Source organism: Pleurodeles waltl, chromosome 10 (genome assembly GCF_031143425.1).
Source record: "Pleurodeles waltl isolate 20211129_DDA chromosome 10, aPleWal1.hap1.20221129, whole genome shotgun sequence".
Taxonomy (NCBI): domain Eukaryota; kingdom Metazoa; phylum Chordata; class Amphibia; order Caudata; family Salamandridae; genus Pleurodeles; species Pleurodeles waltl.
In genome coordinates, this window is record NC_090449.1 from 281413841 (window position 1) to 281441355 (window position 27515).

At 44.1% G+C, this 27515-nt stretch overlaps 1 protein-coding gene across 2 annotated transcripts in view; it reads left to right on the plus strand.

Annotated features, from left to right (window-relative positions):
- Positions 1–27515, plus strand: part of ATF7IP2 (activating transcription factor 7 interacting protein 2) — a 239021-nt gene that overhangs the window by 60000 nt on the left and 151506 nt on the right. For both annotated transcript variants that reach the window (XM_069210411.1, XM_069210412.1), the window contains exon 3: positions 19454–19569. In XM_069210411.1, coding sequence (XP_069066512.1) covers positions 19454–19569 — 116 coding nt within the window. The remainder of the gene's footprint in view (positions 1–19453; positions 19570–27515) is intronic.

Below are 27515 nucleotides of genomic sequence, written 5' to 3' on the forward strand. Positions count from 1 at the left end.
GATACTTGTGAGGCCTGTCGAGCGTTTCGGTCCAGGAAGACACTCTGGGACTGAAGAGCAAGAAGACTGCAAATGGCGTTGGCGCCGACAGGACAAGGGCGTTTCGAGGAGGAGGAAGAAACACTCTCCACCCAGGATTCGGACTCTGAGGAGATCGATTCCGAAGAAACGCCAAAAACCGTGAGTAAGACGTCGAAACCAAGAACTCACGAAAAGACCGCTAAAGCCCAGGGGACGCCACCGCCAACAGGCCATGGCTTAACCCGAAAAATAGGTGACCGTCCATCGGCACCGAAAAAGGGCAAGCTGGTGTCGAAGTCATCCGACTCCGGTCAAGACACCGGCACACAGCAATCTCGGGCCCGAGAGAGTGGCTCCGAGAAGATTCGGTATCGAGACAGCGGCACCGAAATGGGTCGGCACTGAGAGGGCACCACGCCGAAAGTAAAAAAGATTTTGTCGGAGCCGAAAAAAGCAGCCGAAAAGGTTTCGGTACCTAAACATCCGGCCTCGGAACCGAAAATAAGTTCCTATTCAGAGGCACAAGGACTGTCCTCACAAATGAAGACACACCGATTTGAACAAGAATTAGAGACAATAGAGCCAGATTACACACAAAGGCGGCTCTTTATTCAAAAAGATACGGGGAAGATCAGCACTCTTCCTCCAATCAAAATGAAACGTAAACTTGCCTTCCAAGACAAGGACAAACAGCCACACGCAAAGGTGGCTAAACAAGTAACACCACCACCATCCCCACATCACTCTCCATCACCAGTAGCCACTCCACCAATGACTCAATCCCCAACTCATACGGGAATGAGTCAAGATGACCCTGACGCATGGGACCTTTATGACGCACCAGTGTCAGAAAATAGTCCTCAATGCTATCCAGCGAGACCATCGCCACCAGAGGATAGTACAGGCTACGCACAAGTGGTATCAAGAGCAGCAGCATTTCACAATGTCAGCCTTCATTCAGAACCCATTGAAGACGACTTTCTTTTTAATACACTGTCGTCTACACACAGTCAATATCAGTCTTCCGATGTTGCCCGGAATGCTGAAACACTCCAAACAAGTGTTTGAGGAGCCTGTCAAAGGGAGAGCCATTACTCCAAGAGTAGATAAAAAATATAAACCGCCACCAACAGACCCAGTGTACATCACACAACAGCTATCACCAGACTCTGTTGTAGTTGGAGCAGCACGCAAAAGAGCCAACTCTCATACTTCAGGAGATGCACCACCTCCAGATAAAGAGAGTAGAAAATTCGATGCTGCAGGCAAAAGGGTGGCGGCACAGGCAGCAAACCAGTGGCGTATTGCAAATTCGCAAGCTTTGTTAGCCAGATATGATAGGGCCCATTGGGATGAGATGCAACACTTTATTGAACATTTACCATAAGAGTTCCAAAAAAGAGCGCAGCAAGTGGTCGAAGAGGGACAGAGTATCTCCAATAATCAAATACGATCAGCAATGGATGCTGCAGACACAGCTGCTAGAACTGTCAACACAGCAGTAACAATAAGGAGACATGCATGGCTGCGTACATCAGGATTTAAACCAGAGATACAGCAAGCTGTGCTGAATATGCCATTCAGCGGACAGCAGTTGTTTGGGCCGGAGGTGGACACTGCAATAGAAAAACTTAAGAAAGACACTGACACGGCCAAAGCCATAGGCGCACTCTACTCCCCGCAGAGCAGAGGCACATTTCGAAAGACACAATTTCGAGGGGGGTTTCGAGGGCAGACCACAGAAGCCACAACCTCACAAACCAAGCCCACTTACCAGAGCCAGTATCAGCGGGGAAGTTTTCGGGGACAATATAAAGGACAGTTTCAAAGAAACAGGAAAGTTCCAAAGTCCCAAAACTCCTCCAAACAAACAGTGACTTCAAGGTCACAAATCCCCAACACAACACCTGTGGGAGGGAGACTAACCAAGTTTTACACACATTGGGAGGAAATAACAACAGACACTTGGGTCTTAGCAATTATCCAGAATGGTTATTGCATAGAATTTCTCAAATTCCCTCAACGTCCCACCGAAAACACACAGTATGTCAAGACAACATATAGATCTTCTAGGACTAGAAGTTCAGGCATTGCTACAGAAAGAAGCAATAGAATTAGTACCAACACAACAATTAAACACAGGAGTTTACTCACTGTACTTTCTGATACCCAAAAAAGACAAGAGTCTGAGACTGATACTAGATCTCAGAACATTAAATACCTACATCAAATCAGACCATTTTCACATGGTTACTTTACAAAACGTAATCCCACTGCTCAAACAACAAGACTACATGACAACACTAGACCTAAAGGATGCATATTTCCATATATCAATACATCCTTCACACAGAAAGTACCTAAGGTTTGTATTCCAAGGGATACATTACCAATTCAAAGTGTTGCCATTCGGAATAACAACTGCGCCAAGAGTTTTTACAAAATGCCTAGCAGTAGTAGCGGCACATATCAGAAGGCAGCAAATACATGTGTTCCCGAACCTGGACGATTGGTTAATCAAAATGAACACGCAAAAAACGGTGTTCACAACACACAAAATATGTCATAGAAATCCTACACAAACTAGGTTTCTCAATCAACTACGCAAAGTCACACCTTCTGCCGTGTCAAACACAGCAATACTTAGGAGCAACAATCAACACAGCAAAAGGGATTGCTACTCCAAGTCCACAAAGAGTTCAAACATTTCACAATGTAATACAGGCCATGTATCCAAAACAAAGGATACAAGTCAAAATGGTAATGAAACTACTAGGCATGATGTCTTCATGCATAGCCATTGTCCCAAATGCAAGGTTGCACATGCGGCTCTTACAACAGTGCCTAGCATCACAATGGTCACAAGCACAGGGTCAGCTTCTAGATCTGGTGTTGATAGACCGCCAAACATACATCTCGCTTCAATGGTGGAACAGTATAAATTTAAACCAAGGGCGGCCTTTCCAAGACCCAGTGCCACAATATGTGATAACGACAGATGCTTCCATGACAGGTTAGGGACAGGTTAGGGAGCACACCTCAATCAACACCGCATCCAAGGACAATGGGACATACAGCAAAGACAGTTTCACATAAATCACTTAGAACTGTTAGCGGTATTTCTAGCGCTGAAAGCATTTCAACCCATGATAACAGACAACATGACAACAATGTATTACCTAAACAAACCGGGAGGGACACACTCAACACAGTTGTGTCTCCTAACACAGAAAATATGGCATTGGGCGATTCACAACCACATTCGCCTAATAGCACAATTTATTCCAGGAATTCAGAATCAGTTGGCAGACAATCTCTCTCAAGATCACCAACAGATCCATGAATGGGAGATTCACCCCCAAATACTGAACACTTACTTCCAAATTTGGGGAACACCACAAATAGATCTATTTGCAACAAAGGAAAACTCAAAATGCCAAAACTTTGCATCCAGGTACCCACAACATCAGTCTCAGGGCAATGCGCTATGGATGAACTGGGCAGGGATATTTGTGTACGCTTTTCCCCCTCTCCCACTCCTTCCATAGCTAGTAAACAAGTTGAGTCAAAACAAACTCAAACTCATACTAATAGCACCAACATGGGCAAGACAACCTTGGTACACAACACTACTAGACCTTTCAGTAGTACCTCATGTCAAACTACCAAACAGACCAGATCTGTTAACACAACACAAACAACAGATCAGACCTCCAAATCCAGCATCGCTGAATCTAGCAATTTGGCTCCTGAGATCCTAGAATTCGGACACTTAGACCTCACACAAGAATGTATGGAGGTCATAAAACAAGCTAGGAAGCCTACCACTAGACACTGCTATGCAAATAAGTGGAAAAGATTTGTTTATTACTGCCATAATAATCAAATTCAACCCTTACACACCTCTGCAAAAGATATACAGGGAGTGCAGAATTATTAGGCAAATTAGTATTTTGACCACATCATCCTCTTTATGCATGTTGTCTTACTCCAAGCTTTATAGGCTCGAAAGCCTACTACCAATTAAGCATATTAGGTGATGTGCATCTCTGTAATGAGAAGGGGTGTGGTCTAATGACATCAACACGCTATATCAGGTGTGCATAATTATTAGGCAACTTCCTTTCCTTTGGCAAAATGGGTCAAAAGAAGGACTTGACAGGCTCAGAAAAGTCAAAAATAGTGAGAGATCTTGCAGAGGGATGCAGCACTCTTAAAATTGCAAAGCTTCTGAAGCGTGATCATCGAACAATCAAGCGTTTCATTCAAAATAGTCAACAGGGTCGCAAGAAGCGTGTGGAAAAACCAAGGCGCAAAATAACTGCCCATGAACTGAGAAAAGTCAAGCGTGCAGCTGCCACGATGCCACTTGCCACCAGTTTGGCCATATTTCAGAGCTGCAACATCACTGGAGTGCCCAAAAGCACAAGGTGTGCAATACTCAGAGACATGGCCAAGGTAAGAAAGGCTGAAAGACGACCACCACTGAACAAGACACACAAGCTGAAACGTCAAGACTGGGCCAAGAAATATCTCAAGACTGATTTTTCTAAGGTTTTATGGACTGATGAAATGAGAGTGAGTCTTGATGGGCCAGATGGATGGGCTCGTGGCTGGATTGGTAAAGGGCAGAGAGCTCCAGTCCGACTCAGACGCCAGCAAGGTGGAGGTGGAGTACTGGTTTGGGCTGGTATCATCAAAGATGAGCTTGTGGGGCCTTTTCGGGTTGAGGATGGAGTCAAGCTCAACTCCCAGTCCTACTGCCAGTTCCTGGAAGACACCTTCTTCAAGCAGTGGTACAGGAAGAAGTCTGCATCCTTCAAGAAAAACATGATTTTCATGCAGGACAATGCTCCATCACACGCGTCCAAGTACTCCACAGCGTGGCTGGCAAGAAAGGGTATAAAAGAAGGAAATCTAATGACATGGCCTCCTTGTTCACCTGATCTGAACCCCATTGAGAACCTGTGGTCCATCATCAAATGTGAGATTTACAAGGAGGGAAAACAGTACACCTCTCTGAACAGTGTCTGGGAGGCTGTGGTTGCTGCTGCACGCAATGTTGATGGTGAACAGATCAAAACACTGACAGAATCCATGGATGGCAGGCTTTTGAGTGACCTTGCAAAGAAAGGTGGCTATATTGGTCACTGATTTGTTTTTGTTTTGTTTTTGAATGTCAGCAATGTATATTTGTGAATGTTGAGATGTTATATTGGTTTCACTGGTAATAATAAATAATTGAAATGGGTATATATTTTTTTTTGTTAAGTTGCCTAATAATTATGCACAGTAATAGTCACCTGCACACACAGATATCCCCCTAACATAGCTAAAACTAAAAACAAACTAAAAACTACTTCCAAAAATATTCAGCTTTGATATTAATGAGTTTTTTGGGTTCATTGAGAACATGGTTGTTGTTCAATAATAAAATTAATCCTCAAAAATACAACTTGCCTAATAATTCTGCACTCCCTGTAGTAGGATACTTACTACATTTGCAAAAAACAAAACTAGCTTTCTCTTCCATAAAAATACATCTTACTGCAATTTCAGCTTACCTGCAAATTACGCACTCAACTTCATTATTTAGGATACCAGTCATAAAAGCGTTTATGGAAGGCCTAAAGAGAATTATACCACCAAGAACACCACCAGTTCCTTCATGGAACCTCAACATTGTCTTAACACGACTCATGGGTCCGCCTTTTGAGCCCATGCACTCTTGTAAAATGCAATACTTAACGTGGAAAGTTGCATTTTTGATTGCCATCACATCTCTAAGAAGGGTGAGTGAAATTCAAGCATTTACCATACAAGAACCATTTATTCAAATACACAAGAATAAAGTAGTTCTACGGACAAATCCAAAATTTTTACCAAAAGTTATCTCAACGTTCCACTTGAATCAAACAGTAGAATTACCAGTGTTCTTCCCACAGCCAGATTCTGTAGCTGAAAGAGCACTACATACATTAGACATCAAAAGAGCGCTAATGTACTACATTGACAGAACAAAACTAATTCGAAAAACAAAACAACTATTTATTGCCTTTCAAAAACCTCATACAGGAAATCCAATTTCAAAACAAGGCATTGCTAGATGGATAGTTAAGTGTATTCAAACCTGCTATCTTAAAGCAAAGAGAGAGCTGCCTATTACACCAAAGGCGCACTCAACCAGAAAGAAAGGTGCTACCATGGCCTTTCTAGGAAATATTCCAATGAACGAAATATGTAAGGCAGCAACATGGTCTACGCCTCATACATTTACAAAACATTACTGTGTAGATGTGTTAACTTCACAACAAGCCACAGTAGGTCAAGCTGTACTACGAACATTGTTTCAAACAACTTCAACTCCTACAGGCTAAACCACTGCTTTTGGGGAGATAACTGCTTACTAGTCTATGCACAGCATGTGTTTCTGCAGCTACACATGCCATCGAACGGAAAATGTCACTTACCCAGTGTACATCTGTTCGTGGCATGAGTCGCTGCAGATTCACATGCGCCCACCCGCCTCCCCGGGAGCCTGTAGCCGTTTAGAAGTTGATCTTGAACATTTGTAAATTTGTAAATATATTACTTTAAACTTCATTATGTACATACGTATTCACTCCATTGCATGGGCACTATTACTAGCATACATAACTCCTACCTCATCCTCTGCGGGGAAAACAATCTAACATGGAGTCGACGCCCATGCGCAATGGAGTCGAAATGGGAGGAGTCCCTCAGTCTCGTGACTCGAAGACTTCTTCGAAGAAAACAACTTGTAACACTCCGAGCCCAACACCAGATGGCGGGATGTGCACAGCATGTGAATCTGCAGCGACTCATGCCACGAACAGATGTACACTGGGTAAGTGACATTTTCCATATATATATCCAAGAAAGAAGTGACTCAAACAGATGATCTCACTAAAGAACAAAAATATATTTCTACTACGTTTCAGCTTCCGCCTTCCTCAGGTAGTACAAGATGGTTTGCTCAGTGGCTGCACAGCTGACACTGGTGGATTTTCAAAAAGCATCATGAGTGAAGATTCCAATTGGAATGTGGAATCAATGCAGTCCTGAGAACTCTTCAGATATGCAGAAATCAAGTGGTATTGTCAGTGATGTTCAGTCCATCTGGATGAAGTGATTTTAAACGGTACATCCAGAAATTTTCCCTGATGTCCAGTAGTTCTTCCTTTAAAACATGTTCCACAGGGAAAATCTTCAAATCTGATAGTAAATGGTCCACAAGGTTAAAATGGTTGGCTACAGGCTGGTCAAGTTTCTTGTTAATTATTGCCGATTTGTGGTTCCTGAATCGTGTACGGAGGTCATTCACAGTATGTGTGTATGTATGTATGTATATATATATATATATATCTGCAATATTCGCAATTTGTGTTGAAACATTTTAAGAGTACACAGAAGGCCAGAGTTTCTAGATGCAATATTGTATGGTCCTAGTATACATTCTCAAAACAGGGTTTATATGACTGGTGTCAAATTTAGTCAGAATGTTTTTTCTGATTCTCATGTAAAAGAAAGTACTTGAATAAGAAAGTTTTTCATTTAATTCATCTTGATTCCCCTACAGGTATCCGGCCATCTTGAAACTTAGTCATTTTAAACTTAACTCTTAGATTGTTCATGTTTTCAGAGTGACTAGGCTTACAATCATAGTCTGGTATTGATTTCAGGAGATATAATTTTCATATTATGTGTTCTAACCTTTTTCTTACTACAGGTCTCCTTCCCAGCTCTTCCCTTCCTAATCCCCTCTTCCCCTCTTGAACTCTCTCAGTCTCTGTGATTTATCTATCAGAGTCTTGGAGCTGTTGAGTGGTGGATGTGTTGGGAACGTGCACAGACCCGAGGATCTGGTGACTCTGACAGCAATGCAGTGTCTGACTCTGACTTGTCACCCACTTCCGTTTGGTCATGGGTTCTCTTTTCCAACTCACACCTACATATGTCAGGTTGTTCAACCACCTAAGCTGTGTCAATTTAATTTTTCAAGGTGGTATTTTTTGGCCGCCCACAATCTCTCTTGGATTTCTTTTGCTTTTGCATTAAACTATTAATTGAGCATGAATAAGTTCATCAGTCCTTCCTCCAAATTGACACCTGGTTGACAGTTCTCTTAATCATGCCCACAAACTAATCTATTGATTCTTCTGATCCTTGGTGCAAGGTATAAAATTTGTATCTGGTCAATACTAAACTCAATTGTTTCGCATGTCAGATTGACAATCTGCGTCTAGTCTCTCTGTAAACAACTTGTATTAGTTGACCAATTTGTTCCAGAGCTTGAGGCAAATATATAAAAACAATTTGTCCTTTTCCATGAGTGCTTAAAAGCAGAGCTTTCTTGGCCACCATATGAAACTCTTATCAATCTAAGGCTTCCAAATAGGTATTGAACATTAAAGGCCAATCATTCCATTGTATTGGAGGTGTACCTATCTGGGCTAAAAAACATTATGGTGAAATCACAAATATTTGAAACCATGCTTTAGTTTGGTTATAACATAAAAAAAGAAATATGAGATTCTAATTACTAAAAATAAAAATTACATGTTTTTTTAAATTATCTGCTTAACCTCTTAAATGCGGGCGTCGGCCACTGGCCGACGCCCACACACCCTCCCTGGTGCGGGTCACGACCAGTGGCCGACACCAGGAAGGGCATTAATAAATCCTCGGGTGCATCGCACCCGAGGATTTATTTTTTATTTCCCCCCCCCCCCCCCCCCGGGAGACACGGAAGCTACCGTGTCTCCCCCCGCCCCCCACCCGCCCCTTTGTGACGTCAGCGCGCCGCGAGGCGCGCTGACGTTGCAAAGGTGTTTTCCCCATGAAAGCAGGAAGCAGCCTTGCGGCCGCTTCCTGCTTTCATGGGGAAAACGGCCTTTTTCACGTTCGGGAAGGCCTCGTAAGAAAGGGGAGAGTCTCCCCTTTCTTACGAGGCCTTCCTGAAAGTGTTTCCTGGCCCCCGATCGCAGCAGCACAGCTGCGATCGGGGGCCAGGAAACACTTTCAGGAAGGCCTCGTAAGAAAGGGGAGACACTCCCCTTTCTTACGAGGCCTTCCTGAAAGTGTTTCCTGGCCCCCGGTCGCAGCTGTGCTGCGATCGGGGGCCAGGAAACACTTTCAGGTTTCCTGGCTCCCCCGATCGCAGCACAGCTGCGATCGGGGGGGTCAGGAAACATTTTGAAAAGGCCTCGTAAGAAAGGGGAGACTCTCCCCTTTCTTACGAGGCCTTCTGAAACTGTTTCTGGCCCCCGATCGCAGCTGTGCTGCGATCGGGGGCCAGAAACCGTTTCAGAAGGCCTCGTAAGAAAGGGGAGAGTCTCCCCTTTCTTATGAGGCCTTCTGAAACGGTTTCCTGGCCCCCGATCGCAGCATAGCTGCGATCGGGGGCCAGGAAACCCCACTAGACACCAGGGATTTCACTTTTGGGGGGCAGCCCCCCCCCGGAAAACGGGCCGCCCCCCCCCCCCCCCCGGCATAATTTTCCTAAAAAAATAAAAAGGTAGGTGCCCCCTGGGGAGGGGGGGGGGCGCGATCGCCCCCCCCCCCCCCAGGGGATTTTTTTTTTTTTCTTCAAAAAAAAAAATGAAATGACAGGGGGTCGCCCGTGGGCAGGGTGACCCCCTGTGGGGGCAATTTTTTTTTTAGATGTTGTAGGGTTTCCCTGGGGGCCATTTTGGCCCCCAAGGAAACCATACAACAACTAAAAAAAAATATATGTATATATCTATATATATATATCTATGTAGATAGATATATCTAGGTACATGGATATATCTATAGATATATCTATGTAGATATATATTTATATATATATATATATATATATATATATATAGGTAGATCTGTATCAAAGAGATTTATAAAGCGCGCTACTCACCTGTGAGGGTCTCAAGGCGCTGGGGGGGGGGACGGGGGGGAGGGAAAGGGGCTAGGAGGTTCACTGTTCAAAAAGCCAGGTTTTGAGGCCCTTCCTGAAAAGAAGTAGGTTTTGGGTCTTGCGAATGTGAGTTGTGAGTGCGTTCCATGTTTTGGGTGCAATGTAGGAGAAGGATCTGCCCCCAGTGGTGGTGTGTTTGATGCGGGGGTCAGAGGCGAGAGAGAGGTCAGCTGAACGGACGTTTCGTGTGGGGGTGTGGAAGGTGACTCTCGTTGAGGTAGGCAGGGCCTGTGTTGTGGAGTGATTTGTGTGTGAGGATGAGGATCTTGAAGGTGATCCTTTTGTCAATGGGGAGCCAGTGGAGGGATTTGAGGTGTGGAGAGATGTGTTCGTGTCTGTGGAGGTCGAGGATGAGTCGTGCTGCTGAGTTCTGGATGCGTGTAGTTTGCACTTGAGTTTTAGAGTGGTGCCGGCGTAGAGGGCGTTTCTGTAATCAAGCCTGCTGCTGATGAGTGCGTGAGTGACAGTTTTTCTGGTCTCTGTGGGGATCCATTTTAATGTTTTTCAGTATACAGAGTTTGTTGAAGCATGAGGAGGTAAGAGCGTTGATTTGTTGGGTCATAGAGAGGGAGGAGTCTAGGATGATGCTGAGGTTGCGTGCGTAGTTGGCGGGGGTGGGTGCAGGGCCTAGCGTGGTGGGCCACCATGGGGGGTCCCAGGTTTTTTTGGTGAGGGCCAAAGAGGATTATTTCGGTTTTGCTTGAGTTGAGTTTCAGGTGGTTGGCTGTCATATATACATCACTTTTGTCAATATGTGTGTGGTTTCCCTGGGGGGAAAAGGGTCCGACTTGTCTAGTGGCAGTTTTAGTGCCATAAAGAAGCGCAGAAGGTTTATATGCCTACTGCAAAGAGCACATCTGTATTTTATGTAAATAGCTGAGTACATTAGTAAAGTCTATGGAGAGATGAAGGGCACTTTTGCTGGGTGGTAATGAGGGAATCCGAGGAGGAGGGAGTGGGAGCACCAATAATGATTGTTGGACTGGGCGCAGGAGGTGCTAAAGACTGTGACGAATGGTATGTGACAAGGTGTTTTTTGAGTGTCTTGAAAGTACGTGCTGATTGAGGGAAGAAGCGCAGGTAAGGTGGCCTCTACTGTTGCACGTATCTCACACACACCATCGATTTTGTGACTGTCTACGTAGGCTAGTGTTTTAGAGCAACAGTTTAGCCAATAGCAGAGATGGCATCTTGATGGATGACTGCTGCCTGCACTCGGGTTATAGAGGACCGCTCTGACATAGGATCAGAGACTGAGACATCAGATACTGAGACAGCATCTGAGGGATAGGACAATGGCGCAGACTCTGGGAGTGATTTTTCAGTCAGAGGAGTCCCATTCGAAAACTCCTCTTCCAGTACATTATGAGGGAGGTGATGAGGACAGTCCTGCTGTCCCTTCGCAAGCTGTTCGTGCAACTGGGTAATAGTGGGTTAGGCCAACCCAGAGAGCAGGTGAATGCGGCGGCAAGCAGAGAGAGAGTGCTCTCTTGGGAGCTCACCAATTTAGTTCAGCCCCAAATTCCACCACCCAAATCATATTGTGGAGACATCAAAATTGTCTATGGCAAAACAAACTGGTTTTGTAAGGCAGGCACCTGTGTTTTTGGTCCTGGATTCGGCGGCCATATAGAGAAACACACTAAACCCAAACATTTCTGGAAACTAGACATTCGGGGGAGTCCACAGAGGTGTGACTTGTGTGGATTCCCCAAAGTTTTCTTACCCAGAATACCCTGCAAAGCTGAAATGTTGAGAAAAAACTCAATTTTTCTCGCATTTCTGTCACACAAACTACAGGAATATGCTGGGATCCACAACATTCCTACCACCCAGTGACTCCTCACCTGTCCTGATAAAAACACTACCCCACTTGAGTGCCTACACCTAGTGCCTGTGTCAGGAATGGATCACCCCAGGGTCAACAGCTGCCTCACGTAAGGACCAACATTGACCGTTGTGTGATCTATTCCTGTCGCAGGCACCAGGCCTAACCACACAAGTGAGGTATCATATTTATCAGGAGACTTGGGGGAACGCTGGGTGGAAGGAAATTTGTGGCTCCCCTCAGATTCCAGAACTTTCTGTCACCGAAATGTGTGGAAAACGTGGTATTTTAGCCACATTTTGAGGTTTGCAAAGGATTCTGGGTAACAGAACCTGGTCCGAGCCCCACAAGTCACCTCATCTTGGATTCCCCTGGGTTTCTAGTTTACAAAAATGTGCTGGTTTGCTAGGTTTCCCCAGGTGCCGGCTGAGCTAGAGGCCAAAATCCACAGGTAGGCACTGTTTTCTATGAAAAAATGTGATGTGTCCACGTTCTGTTTTGGGGCATTTCCTGTCGCGGGCGCTAGGCCTACCCACACAAGTGAGGTATCATTTTTATCGGGAGACTTAGGGGAACGCCGGGTGGAAGGAAATTTGTGGCTCCTCTCAGATTCCAGAACTTTCGGTCACCGAAATGTGAGGAAAACTTGTTTTTTTGGCCACTTTTTGAGGTTTGCAAAGGATTCTGGGTAACAGAACCTGGTCCGAGCCCCGCAAGTCACCCCTCCTTGGATTCCCCTAGGTCTCTAGTTTTCAGAAATGCACAGGTTTGGTAGGTTTCCCTATGTGCCGGCTGAGCTAGAGGCCAAAATCTACAGGTAGGCACTTCTCAAAAAACACCTCTGTTTTCTTCCAAAAATTTGGATGTGTCCACGTTGCGCTTTGGGGCGTTTCCTGTCGCGGGCGCTAGGCCTACCCACACAAGTGAGGTATCATTTTTATCGGGAGACTTGGGGGAACGCCGGGTGGAAGGAAATTTGTGGCTCCTCTCAGATTCCAGAACTTTCTGTCACCGAAATCTGAGGAAAACTTGTTTTTTTAGCCACTTTTTGAGGTTTGCAAAGGATTCTGGGTAACAGAACCTGGTCCGAGCCCCGCGAGTCACCCCTCCTTGGATTGCCCTAGGTCTCTAGTTTTCAGAAATGCACAGGTTTGGTAGGTTTCCCTAGGTGCCGGCTGAGCTAGAGGCCAAAATCTACAGGTAGGCACTTTAAAAAAAACAGCTGTGTTTTCTATAAAAAAAATAGGATGTGTCCATGTTGTGTTTTGGGGCATTTCCTGTCGCGGGCACTAGGCCTACCCACACAAGTGAGGTATCATTTTTATCGGGAGACTTGGGGGAACACAGAATAGCAAAACAAGTGTTATTGCCCCTTATCTTTCTCTACATTTTTTCCTTCCAAATATAAGAGAGTGTGTAAAAAAGACGTCTATTTGAGAAATGCCCTGCAATTCACATGCTAGTATGGGCACCTCGGAATTCAGCGATGTGCAAATAACCACTGCTCCTCAAAACCTTATCTTGATCCCATTTTGGAAATGCAAAGGTTTTCTTGATACCTCTTTTTCACTCTTCATATTTCAGCAAATGAATTGCTGTATACCCAGTATAGAATGAAAACCAACTGCAGGGTGCAGCTTATTTATTGGCTCTGGGTACCTAGGGTTCTTGATGAACCTACAAGCCCTTTATATCCCCGCAACCAGAAGAGTCCAGCAGACAAAACGGTATATTGCTTTCAGAAATCTGACATCGCAGGAAAAAGTTACAGAGTAAAACATAAAGAAAAATGGCTGTTGTTTTCAGCTCAATTTCAATATTTTTTTATTTCAGCTGTTATTTTCTGTAGGAAAACCTTGTAGGATCTACACAAATGACCCCTTGCTGAATTCAGAATTTTGTCTAGTTTTCAGAAATGTTTAGCATTCCGGGATCCAGCATTGGTTTCACACCCATTCCTGTCACTAACTGGAAGGAGGCTGAAAGCACCAAATATAGTAGAAATGGGGTATGTCCCAGTAAAATGCCAAATTTGTGTTGAAAAATTCGGTTTTCTGATTCAAGTCTGCCCGTTCGTGAAAGGTGGGAAGATAGTGATTTCAGCACCAGAAACCCTTGGTTGATGGCATTTTCAGGGAAAAAACCACAAGCCTTCTTCGGCAGCCCTTTTTTCCCATTTTTTTGGAAAAAACAAAATTTTCACTGTATTTTGGCTATTTTCTTGGTCTCCTCCAGGGGAAACCACAAACTCTGGGTACCATTAGAATCCCTAGGATGTTGGAAAAAAAGGACGCAAATTTGGCGTGGTTAGCTTATGTGGACAAAAAGTTATGAAGCCCTAAGCGCGAACTACCCCAAATAGCCAAAAAAGGGCTCAGCACTGGGGGGGGGGAAAGGCCCAGCAGCTAAGGGGTTAACATACATATCTTTTGTTAATGTTTTTTTTTTTTTTTTATAGCAACCCCTCCATGGCCAACAGGGTCAGGAGGCCTACTTTGGTTTTGGACCTGGGGTCTGCCTCCCAGGCCAAGTATAGTGCTGCTGTGAAGGCCAGCACCCAGCAGAGGCTATGGGCAGCTGTCAGGACCACATCCTAAGCTCTCCACTTACAGGTGGGTGAGCTGTGTTAGAGGCAACTGTGGGGTTCTGGCACCCCCTCTTGCTGTTTAGAGTGGGGGCTACCACCTCCTGTAGCAGACACCCTTCTTCCACTCTCCCTTCTGTCAGTGCAGGGGCAGTGCCATGCAGTTGGACAGCTGCCTGACTTCACAGGACTACCTTGGGGTCAGACGAGACCTCACCAGTGCCATCTCTGGGCTGCCTCCTAATGGGGCAGAAGGTCTTGGGCTCACTGGAACTCTAATAGTGGCCTACTCTTCTTTTTCATTTTCCCTTTTGTTGGGGACACCTGTCTTCTAAGTGAAGGAACTGGCTCCCCAGGACTTTGGGTTGGCAGGGGGCGGGGCACACTGGGTGATCTTCCCATCTGGGATCAGACCCGCCTCTGACTGGTCTTTGGCCAGGATATAATCTAAGGGGAGGTCAGCACTGGCCACCACCCTATATGAGTCAAGGATAACCACTCTCTCTAGGGGCACTATGACTACAGGTTTGGTGCTAATCTCACCTGTAGCTATCCAGACTCTCCTTGACTCCCCTGGGACATAGATGTCCGGGGACACCAACTGGTCACTCACTATAATGTGACTGGCACATGTCTCTCTCAGGCCAGTGGTAGGGATCCCATTCACCTGAATGGGGTGAAAGTGCCTACTCCACACTCTGGGATCACCAGCTTACCATCTGGACCTGTCTCGCAGCCCATTGCTAGGAGGACCGCCTCATCCGAGAAGTCTTCCTCAATGGACAGCCCAGTGCCAACCATCTTCCTGGGACAGGCTGCATCTCCTCTGAAGTGACCTGTCTGCTGACAGTCAAAGCAAGTTTTATTGTCTATTATCTTATTTAACCCTGGATCTCCCTGCCTCTGCTTGTCAGATTGGGGGTGGGATTTAATTCCCCCCCTCTTGGGGTTCTGGGGTACAGAGGGAGTCTCTGTGGTGGGCTTACACCCTTTAAGTTTTTGGGGATCTGATCCTCCTTTCTTGGAGTCTCTCTCCATGACTTGACAACCACCCTGGTTCTCAACTGCTCATCAGTCGCCTCCCTCAGCTCTCTGGAGGTTGGTCAGCTTAAGTGATGTGTCTACAAAGTCAACCCAAGACTGGGTATTGACCTTCTAGGTGTCCCTGAACTTCATTCTGTATTGCTTTGAGGTCAGACCAAATGTCTTAGTTAAACACTTCATACTGGGATAGGAGTCGGTTCCCCCCCCCCTCCCCCTTTAGGGTCGGGAGCCTATCTCTCCCAGATATTGGGACCAATTCCCATAGGAATGAGCCCCAATATTTGGGCTTAACCCTTCTCATCTGGAGGGCCCTTCCAAAGGCCTCCAACCATTTGTTTGTCACCCCCCTCTACATAAGCAGAAACAACACCCTTTGGTAGTATGGGGCAAAACCCACCACCCATGGACACCTGAAAGTGTGTCGCTGCCACCATCTCTTTGTGCACTCTTTGCTCATTTCTTCTTCTAGAGGGCCAACTTCTCTGCCTCCAAAGCTATGAGGGCTACCTGGGCCTCAATTCCCCTTTCCTCAAGGTCCAATTCTGCTTCCTCTTGATCTGATGCCACAGACTCTCCCCTCCCACTGGCTCTGGATTGGGCCGTAACTGCTGAAATCAGTTAGGCAATCATCATCCTCCTCCTCCTGGAGGTTGGAGAGGAAATCGTCCCTCTCCCTTTCTATTTCTGAAGCTTTCTTTGCCACCATCTGCACTACCCAGGCTTCAAGCGACTTGATCATCAGTCTTCCTAAGGTTGTTAGCAGCAGGCAATCCCCTCTTTCTGCACAACACCCTAAATTCATCTCTGCCTACACCCTAAGCTCAGCTGCAGTGAGTGTGGGTAGGCTAGCTAGCTCAAGCTCTATGCTCTATTACATTTTGTGTCCCTTAAAAATAAAATAAATAAAAAAATAAAAAAACTTTGGCACAAATCGATCAGAACAATTTAGAAATATCAAAAGAGAAGTAATTAAAAAAAATTCCTCCAGATTAGAAAAATCAAATACTTTTGCTGTAGGTCCAATTTAGAGGATTTTTAACTTATTTCACTTAAAACTGTAGTGTAATGTTAAACACAAGTACTGGATCCCACCACTGCGCATCAAAAATATTAGAAAGTTGATTATTGGTAAGGGCAAGTAAGTACCTACACTTAGCTATAGGCCACTAACCACCATTAGGTCCAGTTAGGTCTCAATAAATGAATCCCACCTCAACCCTTGGTAGCTTGGCAACAAGTGACAAGGCTCAACTTAGGAGAAAAGTGTGTAAAGTATTTAAAATCACAAAACAGTAAATGACTAAAACAGAATAAAAATCCAACACCAAATTATAAACATAGATTATATTTTTATCTTTAAAATGATACCAACGATTAAAATTGGATAAAGGGAACTGAATATGTGAATTTTTAAAGAATTCATGATTTCTAGCGCATAAAGAATAAAAGTGCCAGTCTGGTCACCTGGTTGAACTTGACCGGGGCAAAATCCACATTTGAGGCTGACTTCGATGGAGCCCTGCTCAGCTACAGCGAGCAGGAGGCATCGGTCAAAAGGAGCCCTCTTTGCATATGCGTCGCAGGAGACCACAGTGAAGAATTCTACCTTCAGAATTAGATGATTTTTCAGGATGGGAATCTTTGTCGGGCCTAAGTTGAACTTGGATTTGTCAACGTTTTAAAATCTAAAATGGCAGAATCTGAATTTTGGAGGTTAGGTCTGGCTGAGTCCACCCACTGATGTGGCTATATTTTCTTCACACCCCTCTCCAGCCCTCTCCTAATCTAGTCTTCGGGCACCTGGTTGTCTGAGATTGCAGGAAATGGGGAGGTCCTGAGCTGCTCCAAATGTACTTCCCTCCTTTGAAAACCAGCTTGGCTGCTCTCCCCCCCATCCTGTTTCACCATTTGCTGAGGCAGATCTCCTCCCCAGGCATTTCCTTCATGCATCATCAAACCAGCCTGGCCAGGCTTCCAGAGGCTGACCATTCATAGAAGAGCACTACAGAGCTTAAGTTGGCAACTTTCAGGAAGAGTTTCTAAAACTCTTTCCCTACACTAGTTATATTAAATTCAACAATGGCAAGTTTGTTGGATTTGTTATAACAAGTTTGATACCAAACTCTGAATATCAGCTCCTTTTGCGACTTTATTAATTGAAATTAGGTCTTCCTATTTTAGCCTATGGAGCCTATTCACTAAAATGAGGGAAGAACAAACGTGGCTGTTTTTCCGCAACAGGGATATAAAACATCTTTTATAAGGTCCCTGTTTATATTTACACCGCACCCAACCTTGGGTGCACTTATATACACCTTAGGGGTGACTTATATGTGAAAATAAGATAGTTTAAAACCTTGGAAGTAGTTTTAATTCCAAAGTCGAATTTGCATGTAACTTAAATCTAAAAGCAGCCAGCAAGGCAGGCCTGCCTTTAAAATGACACTGGGCACCTCAGCAGTGCACCAATGGGTGCACTACCTCTGCTGGGCTCCCTCAACCTACGTGCCCTACCGTATACTAGGGGCTTGTAGGTAGGTTGATACTGCCAATTATAATTAGCATAATTTGTATACTCATTTTAATCAGAGCACAAGCCCTGGGACTGTTTAGCAGTGCCCTGGGCGCCATCAGAGTCAGGAAAACACCAGCAAAAAGTGAAAAATTGGGGCAAAAAGTTATGGGGATTCTGCATTCCGTTTTCTCACACCATTGTACACCTTTCGCGTTACTCATCAACGGTTCTTTAAAAGGCAACAACAGCAGGGCTGTTTATGTCTGAGGGTAAATTGCCCCATCTATGAAAAGCTCTTGACCCATCCCTGTAGTCCCTTCGTAACTACCTTTCAAACCGAACTCTATTTTTTTTTTTTTTTTTTTTTTTTTTTAATAATTAACATAGTATTTTCTCTGAAGAATGATCTAGACTGTCATCAGTGGCTGATAAAGGACTTCCTTTCCTTATACCGGACTTGACTTTGGCAACTGTTGACGAACAATTTACCCTGTGTTTTTGACCGTATATGACCCCCTGACATAGCTACACGCCAAGTCATAATGCTTTCCAAAATTTAAAACGCATAAAGCTGACATGCAAGCGGCTCTGCATGATTTCTCTAATACCATGGTAACTCTGCCTCTGTTCTGTCAAACCATAATTAACATAATTTAGGTATCGTGCCATCTTCCTTCCCCACCTACCCTTGGCCCCATACCCTTCAATAAACTTTTACAGGGCCGTAACTACAAGAGCAAATTAATAGTAAAATACTTTTTTTTTTTTTTTTTCTCATTTCTGAGGTTATGCCTGCAAAACCCTGCCTTCTCTTTGTTTAGCCACACATGAACAGACTATATTAAAATGAATCAAGGTATGAAAACCATCCAGCAAAAAAAGTACTCCAGCTCAAAGTCTTAGGTTCACCGAAGTTTCATTGGAGGAAGACGAAGACAATGACCAGGTCCTCTTGGGTACAATTATCATTATGGATACTTCAGCGAGCCTCTCAACTCTGACTCTTCCCTGTCCAAAATCTTTTCTTGTTAATCATTTCCAGCTTCCTCCTCCTCTTTTGTTAAGCCACCTTTGAAAATTGAATGTTATTCAAGGGGAGAAGTAGGTCACACGATAGAAGAATTGCTCTTAATTGTATTTTTATTGTAGTTCTTTTCAGTCCCATGTCCCCCTCAGCTAGTTTATCGTGTGGTTTAGTTGCAGACGTTCTAATTATACATTTCCCTTCTCTTGTGGATCATAGAACACAGTGGAGAGCAGTGTACTCCTATCAGCTTTTGGACTTTTCTACTGAATTATTATGGGTGACGGGCAGTAAAATTTGAACTACAATGCTACACACAACTAACTTATCTCTTCTTATGTAATATTTATTATGCTGTTCTTAACCAAGTCTTATTTATTGCTTTGTTTTCCCGCAGAGAGTTGTGCATTTCATTTTTCTATTAAATTAAATTCCCATTAATGTTTGTCTTCGTTTCAAAGGCAGTTTTCATAGAAAGAGGCTCAATTCAGGAAATGAAAGTAGCACTTGTAAGCGCTTCAAAAGCACAGATGACGATTCGTCAAAGTCCGAAAAAATAAATGGAATTTCAGAAAAGGTATGTTTTTTGTATTTGATTGCATGTCACTTTTTCCTAGTTGAAGTACATATATATGATCCTCATTAAATGCAGTTATTTAGTCTTCGCTATACATTCCTCTGGGCTTATAGTGCTGAGATGTATGTAGCCTTTGTGTACATCAGTGGTGGCTATATGATCAGATGCACTTCTAAAAACACATAATTGTCAAGGATTTTGTCCACTGTCTTAAACAACCCAGTTTCCTCTTTCCTTTATTGTGCCTCTCAGTGAATACCGCCAAGGGAAGGTCTCATTGAACCTGTGCACATCCCTATAATGTGATCGTGTGTGCCTCAGGATAACTTGCAACCATGCCACACTTAAAAATGGTCAACAGTTGTGTTGCGTTCCATCCAGCAATGCAGAAAGTTCAAAAGGCATAGTACCATGCTTCTCACTGATGAAGCCTTAATAGGCCAAAAGTGGCTTGGGGTTACTTGTGGGCCTGTGTTGAGGTTTTCTAGGCTAGATGTTCGGCAGGGACGGTTACTTTGGAGTATGGCCCAGACTAATTAGCTTCTGTCTGGTCCCAGGCTAGAGTTGCACCGTGGGAGAGAAGCAATGGACTGGGTTGAGACCCGTATCTGATCACCAAAAAATTTATTCAGTCATTCCTTCCTTCAGTTTCTTAACACAGTAGACATCTCTACAAAGCATCACCATCTCTGGAAAATAATTGGCGTTCTTCCATAAAGCTGGTATGTCTCTTAACTGAAATATTTATTGGAATCACTGTTTTCTTCTTTATTTTGCTTCTTTGGAGTCCAGGATGTTATCCTAAGTATCCACTGGCGGCTCCTCTGTTTGGGCAGACGAGCGTCGCCACCTCGTCAGCAGTGGCAGCTGCTAAGCCTTTACCAGAAAGCCATCATAAACTCTGTTTATGATGGTTTTCTGGTAAAGGGGGTGGGGCCACGGGGGTGACGTGCACTGAGGGGGGGGGAGTGCACAGCACTCCTGATATCCCACGGCACACCTGACCGTTGCTCTGTATACTTTGCCGAGAGGCTAAGGATTGGATGTACATGGATTCTAAACCCTCTTATGACCTGGTGACCGTCACTGAAGAATTTGCACTGCCTTTGACCTTAAATCCACAGCTCTCAATTGTGGCCCATTATAAACACCCAACCACAACATGAACTCAGTTAGATATATGGAGTCAACAGTTTATACTGTACGTATTATACATGACCAATATGTTGCATGAAAATCTACAGAAATCCAACATCCTGGAAAAAGCAAATACTCCTAAACAATGCAAGATGAAGTAAAACGTGAACTGCACCAACATCGCTGTTCCTAGCAAGCCAGAGAACATACTGTCAGTAGTTGGGTCACAGAAAGAGATGGAAGGTCAGTTACCAACAGGGCACAGCCCCCACCACCTACTTCGCCAACTACTAGCAACTCCACTAGGTGCATTACTCTGTGGTCACTTTTGTGACTCAAAATTCACTTCAACAAATGAGTTTTAAAGTGGAATTTAACATTGTTAGTACTTTGACATTTGTGTAATTTTTGAGAGTTTAATTTCTACACTTTTTTTTATTGTACTTATTTGGACTGAAACGTCCACATAAGTATAAAGCAGCCAGGTTTGTTAACTGCAGATAAGTACTGCAGGGTTCTTTAGCGTTAAAGATAGATGTTTTATGTGTATTAGAATTAAGTTGGTCTTTCTCATGATAGCACAAGTTATTCAGCTGAGCTCAGTGATGCTTATTCTGCAGCCACCCCTACATTAGGAGTATTTGTACAAGCTGTGTGTTGCCTTTATTAAAATCATTAATTGAATGATGCCTCTCGGTTTTTTTTTTTTTTGTTTTTTTTTAATGTTTGTGCCATCGATTAATTTGCATGGCCACCTCAGCGTAGCTTACCTGACTATCTATTCCCTCTACTAACAAAGTAAGATGCAATAGTTACAATATAACTGTTATCCATAAAGGACTATTATTTAATGAGCTTTTCAGAGTATCTATGTATTTGCTTCACTGTTTGTTTGAAATGTCATGGGAAACCTACTGCTACATCTTGTGGAATGCATTTTGAAATACAAGAAATCTTAAAATAGCTCACATGCCTTAGTCCGTTGTGCACACTGTGTCCTCAGCTGTCAATTTGTGGAGACTGTCCACGCTTCCAGAAAATGCCGAAAAGTTCTTTGAAGGAGAAGGACGTGATACTTTCAGAAATGGTTTGTAACGAGCACAGAAAAGGTTTGCTGTGTCTGTACTTGGACCCCAGCTTAGGAAAAAGCCAAAGGGAAGCACTTCTCCAACTCAGGACAAATGGAGGCCCAATCTGAGCCCACCCATAATTGTTTGCCGATGTGGCGTAACTAGACACTCTCTCCACTACAGATTAACTTTGAAGGGATCATCCAGAATCAAGAGTTGATTTCCTCCTGCCCCCACCCTTCCCACCCCGAGCCAAAAGGTTTAGCCTTGAGATTTCCCATGCTTCGAGAGCATTACTGTTGAATAACCCTTCAGTGTCCTGCTACAACACATTTGAATGACATGATGTCAAAAACTGTGACATTGACAACTTCACTGCTACAAGCTTTTTTTGCAGACAGTTGGTTTAATGTTCATGTCTTCAGGCACAAACACCAAAAATGCTTTTCAAACTTCTTTGAAAATCACAAAGAAGTTCAGGTATTTCTTTCTGTCTACTTTCATCTCCACCTTTAGAGAACAACTCTTAGATATCTCATTGGGGCTGTACTCCAGTGAGGCTAAGATTTCGAGGTGCCTATGGCCCCAGAAAGAATAGTGTTCCTTTCTTTGGACTACAAAAATACTTCCACAGAGAATTAGTGATTAGCCTAGATCACTTTTTTCCAAGAGCTCAAGCCCTGAAGATTAGCTACAAAACATAACGTTCCTTTCACAGATCTGATTAGATATACATGATTTTGCAACATTTTCCTAAACAGTATCTATTGTGTTTGAGTGGACAATCAACCTGACTTCTCATGGGCATTTTGTTGTCAGATTTTAGTGTGCTGATCACCCTTGCTGAAATACACAGGGTTTGGAACAGATGTGCAACGAAAATTACTGAATCCCTTTCAGTGTAAACTGACAGGCTGAGGGCAGTAGACCTTGAGTAGAATAGTTCAGCAACTTGCTCTACGCTCCGTAGACTGGACGTATACAAACAGCAATAGTTCCCATTGTCTACTGGCAGCAAGCACTCCACCACTGAACTCTCATTACCAAAAGCAGCGGTATCAGCCTAGCAAAAGTTGATTTCAAAAGGAGGGTGACGTGACTGTGAACCCTTTTGCGTCCTGTTTATACCACCTACACTTTTAAAAATGCACCATGGTATAAAATATATATATTTATCCTTGTTGAGAAGGAGGGGGCCTCCATAACCCCCTCAAAAATCAAGACTCACATTTTTTCTGTCTTTGGGTAATAGCCTGCCGGCAATAGATGTCTATTTCCATGTGGTTGGATTGCTGAAGCAGATATTCTGTTCAAGTGTTCATTAGAAAGATTGGGAAAGATCATGTTTTCTCATAGATGCTTGAGGAAAGGGTTATTCTGACACAGGCTATTAACCAAGCAGACAACTTAGAGTGCCCAGGAAAGGTTTAGAATGTTGACATCGGTTTAATTTCTGAATGTATGTTAATTCAGCACATATATTTAACTTGCACTGACTTAATACTGAGTTTTTTTTATTATTCAACTCAGTTTCCACTCTCTGTTTTCGGTTTATGCATGGGTTAATAAGTTGTAGGGATCCTGGCCATGCAAGAGTACTATTGTGAGTTGCAGCAGGCAGACTAGAATTGAGCTAAAGACCCCCATGATGCATATATTCACATCCCCCTTTTGGAAACATACGGAATCCCAGTAGACATGGTCTGCAATCAGCAGTACCACTGAAGGCTGCTTCTTGCCATTTTTTCAATTGTATGAAAATGTAAGCAACTCACCACAGGAGAAATGAGACATTTATCGTCCATGCCTAAACAACTGGTTTCTAAATGGAAATTCACATCAAAAGTTGTAGCGGATTTTCAGGGGCCGCAGAGATTCTTCAGAGCTTCCTACAAGCCCTACTATTCCATAAGAATAAGATTTTCCTCAATTGTCAGCCTGCTCTTTCTTAATCTGTTGTTTGAAGTTTCTTAAAATCAGATACCTTACCTGCCCTTTTACTCTAAACCTTCGTTTATAGTGGTCTCCCTACTTTAAGCTTTATTGCGTACTACCTTGACAGCACCAAAGGAATTAGTATATCAAATTAACTTTTATTACACATTGTGCTAGCTTGTAAAAGCTTAGCTCCTTCCAAACGCCGTGTGGTCGGATGAATAGTGCCACATACACATTATGACATTCTACTGAGAAGATGTATAGTACTTTCCCCAGGACATACAGCAGCTGCATCCTGGGCCTGTTGGAGACAGGTTCTCACTTTTGCCAGACCCTAATGTCTAGATGATAACTTTAGAAAGTAAACAATATTAACACAATTCACTCTTCTTAACTTTTAGCTGAACATCTTTCTTTTTCCCTATTGTTTTTTTCTACTGTATTTTTCCTCACCAAGTATCACTTACGGTGGGAGGGCAGTAAGTGCGATTGGCACACTGTAAACAGTTACATATATTTAAGAACCTTCCATGCTGAAGAATTTAAAGCTAATTAAGCTATCGTCCCGCGTTGAGTGGTGCATAACCCACTGCCTTCCTCCACAGTGAGTGGATAAGGAAAGGTATTGGTTAAAAAATGTGGAACTCCATCTAGATTTAGATTTTACACCTACACATTGTTTAGTTCCCCTCACCTTATGTGATCCCTAAAGGTGCCACAGTTACTTCATTGAAACTCTGTGGTTTTCATTGAGACCCCTGATGCGTCCATGTTTCTCTTTACTTAATGCCTGCAGATGTCTTCACAGGCAATTTGCATGTGTATGATTAGGCTAAATTAGTTTTGTTCTTCTGTTTTTGTACATGTAAATCATGTTTTCAAATAAAGAAACCACGTCTCCTGCATTGCTTGATAAAAACCGTAGACTTTTGGCCACAATTTTACCACCACATATGCCTTTTTGAAATGGATGTATTAGGAATGGCTTAAGTGTCAGCATTACTGCAGTGATTAGGAGGATCATTTAGAGTTCAGGATAGAGGAAACTCTGGATTTATAATGCCAAAGCCACAGCTGGCCATCAGAAACTTCTGACCCTATTACCTATCCACCACAGGACTGTCAGATTATAGTGGACGTTGCCCCATCGTATTTAGGGAGGGTAATAGCTACTAGACTTCTTAACCGTGACCACCATACCAGGCGCAGCGGGCACAGGCACGGAAAATCGAACAATGACTCTAACGTTTAGGGAGAAACCTCCCTGCGTGAAAACCACTTTACCATATTATTGCAAGAAACATGGCACTCGCTTGTAAAGTTTTGTGCCTTCGGCCTAGCTTTGCTCCAGTGGCTTCACTTTAAAGCAGGCAAAGGGGCCAGGAGGGGGATCTTTACATTTGGCTAATGGTCCTGTGCTTGGAAAGGAGACATGGGTCTAGTTTACCTAGTGGACTGCTTGCCAGGCTATAACTGCAATGCCACTTCCCTTGGGAATGTTCTTTTATTTTTTTATTTTTTATGAACCATAGCTGCACTGTGTGTTTTGAATTGCAAATGTGCGTGTAAGACTGTTTAAATGTCTATAATCTAAGACTCTATGGTAGAACCGATCTGGTTTAGTTGCAAAGAATAAAGGTTATTCATAGGAGATACAGAGGGTTCCGTTACTCCCTGGTACTCTAGCTGTGAGTATTTCCCTCACTGGAGCTTTCACTTCATGTTTTATGGGATGTTGTGGTTGAACTTGCAGACTGGACCTTTATAGGTATAATATAAGGCGAATCCTTATCCCAACCTACATGGTTGCGGTTTAGTGCCAGGGCTTGTACAACAGCCCATTCTGTGGCATAAGCTTGTTTAACCTCTTCAGGAACAAGCACAAAGGAAGACTGAATTATTACATCTTTTCGTTGCAGGAGTGGCCAATCTCTTTCAGCCAAGAGAATGGCATTGCTAAGTGTTAAATTTTCCCAGAATATTACTTTAATAGTGTAGGAGGCTGGCCCTCTATGTAGTGTGCCAAACTAGGCACACTGTGCAGGGGGTCCAGGCAATCACATGTTGGTTTCCAGTGGTACAAATTAGACCACCTAAAGTTCAAATTTTTAAGGTAGCTGGTCGAGCAGTTAGGCTAATCCAGGAGATGTACTGAGCATTTGTTGTACTCCCAAATCCAATCGTGCACCACATCCACTCAATGAATAACCTGAGACCAAAATGTATTAAAAAAACAAAAACAAAACTTCAGACTTTTAAAATAAATTTTAAGACCAAGAGCATTAAGATACGTCAAGTACTTTTTGAGATATGACTTTTCAAAGTTTTAATAAAGTTAGTCTTTCTGTGCGTAATTACGCACCATAGGAATTAATAGGCAGTCACTTTTAAAAATGGATTAAAAGTCGTACAGTTAGGTTACCAGTTTCTTCTTTTGGAGAATGGTCGAAGCAGTCGGTGGGCACACTGTGCCAGCTGGAGGCTTTCGGGCAGATCCCAGTTCTGACGGGAGCAGAACTGGATCGTCTCTTGGCACAGGGCCACTCGAGGGGGTGGGGCACCTCGAAAAGGGGCTGGTTTGCAGATTTAAAGATTGTGCCTTGGGGTCCCCTTGGGCTGTCAAGGTTGCAAGGGGTTAGGGACCCGGGGCACACCTCAGATTCCGCGATGTAGAGCTCAGGGCTGCTGGATGCAGGGCGAGTTGGAGGTCTTGGATGCTGTGTGCATTGGAACCCTTTTGAGCTGGAGGTAAGTCTTCTTCCGGGGGCGTTGCAGGATGACGAGGGTGCTCTGGTGGGAGGTCCATGGTGTCACTAAAGTCCCTCGACTAGAGCTTCCTCCTGGTCCAGTTGCAGCTCTGGGTGAGGTGTTCTTGGTGGTTTCTGATATGCACTGACTAGTACCTGGGGTATTGCCACAGCTCTGCCACGAGAGGACACTGTGCTACCAAGGTTGGCACACATGCGGATCTCGTCTGGGCTGTCGGTGTGTCGTTGGGTCCGGCTGTGACTTTTGGATGTGGAGACATCGGATGGTTGGTTAACTGACCGTCGCCGGTCTGCTGGTTCATTTGTAGGTTTCTTGAATGGTGCCTTCACTCAGGAGGGAGATCTCGGGCTATTTGCGAAGCCTATAGATCTTCAGCGTTTTTTTAGGTCGGTCCAGTGGTCAGCTCCTCCGCAGCGGCGATTGTCAGAACTCTGGTGTAGCAAGCAGGGGGTCTTGGAGCCTATTCTGGTGCAGCAGGTCTTCTGTTCTCGAACTGTCGGGTTCTTTGGGGCGGTCTTCTTTTCTTCCTGATTAATCTAAATTCCTGGTCTAGGGGACCCCACTAAATACTGAATTTAGTGTGCGTTTTAGGGGGAACCTGGTAGTGTCCAATGGGGCACTTACCATTGGGTGGCTATACCCACTACAGTACCCACTCCTGTGGGAATGGTCACTTCCTTGAAACTCATTGGCTATTTTCCTGCAGTCCAACATGGAGGAAAATGAAATAGGGGGCAGAGGTCCACTTCGCCCGCAAGTCCCTAGAGGTGGTGCATGCTCAGTGAGACCTCTCCTCCCTCCCTTTGTGTGGTTTCCCGCCTTTGCTCCCGCCAAAAGTGGAGGTGGACAAACGCGGAAGCCATCTGCTGCTCGTAGACCTGGGGGCTCGAGTTTCAAGGGCAGTAGCTCTTTGAAGCTCACCATCAGGAGAGTGCACATTCCTGAGGGAGGGGGTGTTACCTCCTCCACCCAGGAAGGGCATTGTTTTACAAACCAGAGAGCCAGGGCTCTCCCTCAGGTTTGTATATTGGC